The sequence below is a fragment of the Carassius carassius genome, chromosome 16 (assembly GCF_963082965.1).
Source record: "Carassius carassius chromosome 16, fCarCar2.1, whole genome shotgun sequence".
Taxonomy (NCBI): domain Eukaryota; kingdom Metazoa; phylum Chordata; class Actinopteri; order Cypriniformes; family Cyprinidae; genus Carassius; species Carassius carassius.
Window position 1 is genome coordinate 3,611,445 of NC_081770.1, and position 5,663 is coordinate 3,617,107.

General features: G+C 35.5%; 1 protein-coding gene across 1 annotated transcript; it reads left to right on the forward strand.

Annotated features, from left to right (window-relative positions):
- The first annotated feature begins 2,930 nt into the window (after positions 1-2,930).
- Positions 2,931-5,196, forward strand: LOC132159440 (zinc finger protein 239-like). The gene is made up of 2 exons (XM_059568930.1): positions 2,931-3,048; positions 3,735-5,196. The coding sequence occupies exons 1-2, from the start codon at positions 3,000-3,002 to the stop codon at positions 4,787-4,789; spliced, it is 1,104 nt and encodes a 367-aa protein (XP_059424913.1). The 5' UTR covers positions 2,931-2,999; the 3' UTR covers positions 4,790-5,196.
- The last annotated feature ends 467 nt before the right edge of the window (positions 5,197-5,663 follow it).

The following is a 5,663-nucleotide window of genomic DNA, read 5'->3' on the forward strand; positions in this document are numbered from 1 at the left end:
AGCAAAGTGTCATTTCTTCAGTCACAGTGTTGTCACATGAAAAGGTAAAATAAAATATTTACAAAAATGTGAGGGTACTCAGTTCTGTGAGATACTGTATATTTAATCAAGTTTGTTTTATTGGGGTAAACGATCTACAAGCATTTAACATATTTCTATGCACACTAATAATATAAAACTACTGTCGCTACACTACGGTTATACACATTTATTGCATTTATTTTCAATAAATAAATCCTTATAATCTCCCTCTAGTGTATAAACTTAATATCACAGCCTTCATCTTCCATTTGAAATTGGCTGATACCGGTAGTTTAGAATTTGATTTTGCCAGGGGCTATTTGAATACAATGAATTAGATTTACACTAAGTGAAAATTGCATATTTTATTAGCAATAGATTGTATTTACACTATTTAATAATATGAGTATTTTCTTACAGTAATAGTAGTTTGATGCTGTTTGTGCTACTTAGTGCAAGTAGTGACCAATATGTGCACCTCATTATTGTAGTAGGCCACATTATAAAGCAGTATAGGCTACAATAATAACATATTGAGTGTAAATTGTAATTTTATTTAAAAAAAATATTAAATGGCTGCCGCCCCTAAATGTGCCCTAACCTTATACAATATCCACGTTATTTTTTACTTTTCTATCATTTCGTTGAGTTTTATAGAAAATATATGCCTTTCCGATGTGCTACTGGACGTGAAAAGGGTGAAGAAAGAGCTCGACAGAAGGCGGAATCGAACCCGGGTCCTTCGCGTCAAAAAAACTACTGCTTTGTCCTCTACCATCTGCGCCACAAATTACAACAGAAAACTAAGGTCTTTTTATATTATTGTTTAACACTACCAGACGTTGGTAGGTGGAATGTGCCCATTCTCTGTTGGACTCTTTACCTTGTCGTCTATCAGCAATAAACATTCATAAAGGGTTGGACTCGTCATTAAATTATGCACATATCCAAAAAGGGGTTCATTGATATGCACATATCCAAAAAAGGAATTAATGATATCTTAAATTACAATTTTTACTAGAGAAAGTGCAATTTAAACATGTAAGAATTAAGTTACTGATATCAAGAATTATGTTTATTACTAGTTGTAATTTCATTGTTGATATGATAAACTTATTTCTGCGAGTGATGACGTCATTGTTGATATCAAGAATACGCGTCGTTACTAGTGGAAATGTAATTGTTGATATCAAGAATTAAATTACTGATATCAACAATTCACATGTTTAAATGTTAAAACGGCGCCAAAACTATTACAGATATCAAAATGCATTTGTTACTAGTTACAATTCTAAATGCACATATCAGCTTTGTATTTCTTACTAGTAGAAATATAATTTTTGATATCAACAATGACATTTTTACTAGTAAAAATGTTAATTCTTGATATCAAAAATTTAATTGTTACTAGTGATAATGAAATGTATTTCTGATATCAACAATTGGGAGGGTAATTTCTGATATCTAAAATGGCTTTCTTACTAGTAACAATTACATTCATGATATCAGAAATGAACATTGTCACTAGTGACAATTAAACTGTTGATATCAAGAATTAAATTGTTGATATCAAGAATAGACGTCTGTACTAGTAACCATGTGATTACTGATATCAAAAATAAAGGTCTTTACTAGTAAGAATTGTATTTCTGATATGTGAAATCGGAATTTCAACTAGTAAGAAAGCAATTCTTGATATCAACAATTAAATTTGAATGGAAGCCTATGGTGACATTTAACTAGTGAAAATACAATTCCTGATATCAAGAATTAACATTGTTACTAGTGGAAATTGAATTGTTGATATCAAAAATAGCTATTGTTACTAGTAGAAATACAATTCCTGATATCAAGAATGAACATTGTTACTAGTGTCAATTAAATTGTTGATATCAAGAATGAACATTTTAACTAGTGAAAATTGAATTGTTGATATCAAGAATACATATCCTGCGAATGAATAAAAGTTAATTCGGCTTGCCATACAAGTGTAGTTATTGACATGTGTTGTTAATGGAGATGGATGTCATCAGATTGCAGCAAATATTCTGACTTTAATGATTTGTTTCTATCTGCAAACACTCAGACTAAAGAGAGGTGATCTGCAGACTGGTCCTGAAGTTATTGAATGAGTGTTTATAATCTGAAACTCATCAATATTAGAGCAGCTGAAAATATGTCATTGTGTGTCTTGTTTAGAATCACTAGTGACTAGTAATGAAATTAAATATTTGTCGTAGTAACAGAACTTAGGGCTAGTGATGCTTGATACATTGTTTCTTTAAAAAAATAATACTCAAAGATATTTACTACTAATTCTGCTACTAGAGCTGGGGAACTTAACTCAAAATCTGGATCATGTTGGCTTTGTTTCTTTTTTAACGGATTCAAGGTTTATCACATTTTCCCCTCCTGACTGAGACTTTATATGTATCAGAATGCATTCAACAGCTGCAGAACTACTGTCTGTGAATTAAACTATAATTCATTGCATCTCAATGTCATATAATGCAAAGATGTTTTCATGCCCTGTGTAATATAATACAGTACTATATATAAGTAACAGGAGTTAGCCTGCACTACACCACTGAGTGATGATGCCCCATTATGGGAGCTCCTTTGTCTCTCAGGTGTGAATCACGAAATATTCATGGCCATTGTCACTCCTTCACATACAGCCTTTCTAACACAAATCATGTCTTACAAAATGTAAATCAGTCTGTTGTTTTCTTTGAATGAGTGAACAGGGTGATTTTGTGTCCCCCAACAGTATCACTTTCAGTGAAGCTCCTCCCCAACAATCACACCTTGACTAAAGCTCCACCCACAATAGGATCACCTTCAGTCAAGCTCCTCCCACTGCAGTTCATCAATAAATGCTGGAATATTCCCATCAGTCTACAAGTGAAGAGGAGCATCAAAGCTTCAGGAAGAAGTGAAATCTGCAGAGACAGAGTTTATTGAAGAACAGAGAGAACATGAGAGATCCAGAACCCTGCAGAATGAAACACACTGAAGAACAAACAGGTTGGTGTTTATTCTTGATTCTTCAGTGATGATGAACATGAAGGTTATAAAGCTTTAAACAGTTTGTCATATTTTGATTTGTTGTGATGGGAAAGATATAAAGAGCTGTTCAATAATATAGTTGAAGCAGCAAATGGTAAGGGTTCTCACTGTAGAAACATGGGATTTGTGTCTTATGTTGTAAAATGTTTAATAATGATAATTATTATTAATATTAATAAGTATAATGTCAATGTCACATTTATTTATATAGCACATTTCCAAGGCCAGGGCCTACCAAAGTACTTCACAGTAAAATACACACAAAAAAATAAATAAAAATAAATGTCTAAATGTTAAAAAAAAGACGAAATGTTAGTCACACACTGATACATTAAGAACAATGAAGTAACAAAATGCTAAGAATAAAGGTACACATAGAATACAACACATTCATCAAGGCGGTTCCCCTGTGCCAAAAGCTACTTCAAACAAATGAGTATAACATTTGTTATAGTATGTAGTATAACAGGAAGAACAATGTCCATCACTCCAGTAAAGATCCAGAGACATATCATTTATAAAAATGAACAAAATATTTTCTATAACACTTGTCCACATTACACTGTTATTTCAGGGTTCACATGTATGTCTTTTTTAAACATTTGTCTCTGTGATTTGCTAAAAAAATTATTTTTTGACTTTAGAGTTGATTGAAGAAAACGAGGAGCATGAAGAACTGAATAAAGAGGAGGACAAACATGTCAAAACTGGAGAAAACTTTTTGAGTCGCTCTCAAACCAAACAGAAAGATTTAAAGAAGAGAAGAGACAAGAAATCTTTCACCTGCACTCAGTGTGGAAAGAGTTTGAGAAGCAAACCTGGTCTTGAGATTCACATGAGGATCCACACTGGAGAGAAACCTTACAGATGTGATCGGTGTGGGAAGAGTTTTACAGCATCATCAAACCTTAAGATGCACATGAACATCCACACTGGAGAGAAACCTTATGAATGTGATCAATGTGGAAAAACATTTTTGACGGCTTCAAGCCTGAAGGAGCACCTGAGAGTTCATTCAAAGGAGAAACCACATTCATGTTCTTTATGTGGAAAGAGGTTTTCACATCTGCAGAATTTAAAAGTACATCAGAAGATACACAGTGATGTGAGAGAATATATGTGTTTTGAGTGTGAGAAGACTTTTATTAGAGCTGAACATTTGAAACAGCATGAGATGATCCACACTGGAGAGAAACCTTACAAGTGTTCACACTGTGACAAGAGATTTAGTCGGTTAGGACACCTGACAAAACATGAGATGATCCACACTGGAGAGAAACCTTACAAGTGTTCACACTGTGACGAGAGATTCAGTCAGTCAGGATCCCTGAAATCACATGAGAGGATCCACTCTAGAGAGAAACCTTACAAGTGTTCACACTGTGACAAGAGATTCAGTCAGTCAGCATCTCTGAAATCACATGAGAGGATCCACACTGGAGAGAAACCTTACAAGTGTTCACACTGTGACAAGAGATTCAGTCAGTTAGGATATCTGGAAACACATGAGAGGATCCACACTGGAGAGAAACCTTACAAGTGTTCACACTGTGACAAGAGATTCAGTCAGTCAGCACATCTGAAATCACATGAGAGGATCCACACTGGAGAGAAACCGTATCACTGCACTGTATGTGGGAAGAGTTTCAGTCAATCATCTAATCTACTCGTGCATAGCAAAAACATTCACAGTCAGTAGTAGGGGATGCACAGACTAATCGACTACTCGACATCAATGCTCTGCCATGACACTTTAAGTTGACTAGTCGCTGGTCCTATAGGCGGTTTTCATGGACGCGTCATCAATCCAGAAGTCGGCCATGTTGGAGGCACTGAACATAAACAATGCCACTGAACGAACTTGCAAATTTGACTGATTATTGCTGATTAAAGAGGGCGTTTGTGGTAGAGAGAGGTACTGTTATAGAACATGTGTAAATGAAGAGTCGACTATGGCTTAAATGTTGACTTAGTTAACTATGGCTACATTCACACTGTTAGTCCAAATACGATTATCTTTGCATCCGATTGGAATCTGATCTAAAATAATGATGTCCACACTGTATATCGCAACTGTTCGGATCTGATTTGTGTGTCCATGCAGCTCTTTGGCGATAAGGGAGGTGGCATTGATGGAGGTGTTTACATTTGCGATAGATATGTTGTTTTATCTAAATTTTACAACTTGGAAATGTGTACCCGACTCGCTGGACTTCTGCGTCTTGAGCTGCAGAACTGTAGGAGGCTGGTATGTAACGTTACAGCTTTTTTTTCCGCGCTGCGCTGGATTCAAAAATAATAATTGTCTGCTCGTCCGGCACTCTGCAACAACAAAGCCTTGTTTCGGCAGCGACTTTAAGCATGTTCCCTATAACATAATTATTCTATAATACTATGTATTCAACAGCTGCTCAGGTCCACATTTTAAGCCTGTTGGAGCACATTAAGCAGCAGCAGGACCAGCTGGTGGCCAAGGTCAATCACCTGAGCAGCAGGTTGCTGAAGAGCCAGAGTGTCCTGAATGCATTCAGCTTCCCATCGAATCACTGGAAGCGGTGGATGAATTTTTTGTA

Excerpts from the sequence above, each read along its gene's own strand:
- LOC132159440 (XM_059568930.1), top strand. The coding sequence starts at position 3,000 with ATGAGAGATCCAGAACCCTGCAGAATGAAACACACTGAAGAACAAACA. Across the intron at positions 3,049-3,734 it reads ACACACTGAAGAACAAACAG|AGTTGATTGAAGAAAACGAG; the intron begins GTTGGTGTTTAT and ends TTTTGACTTTAG.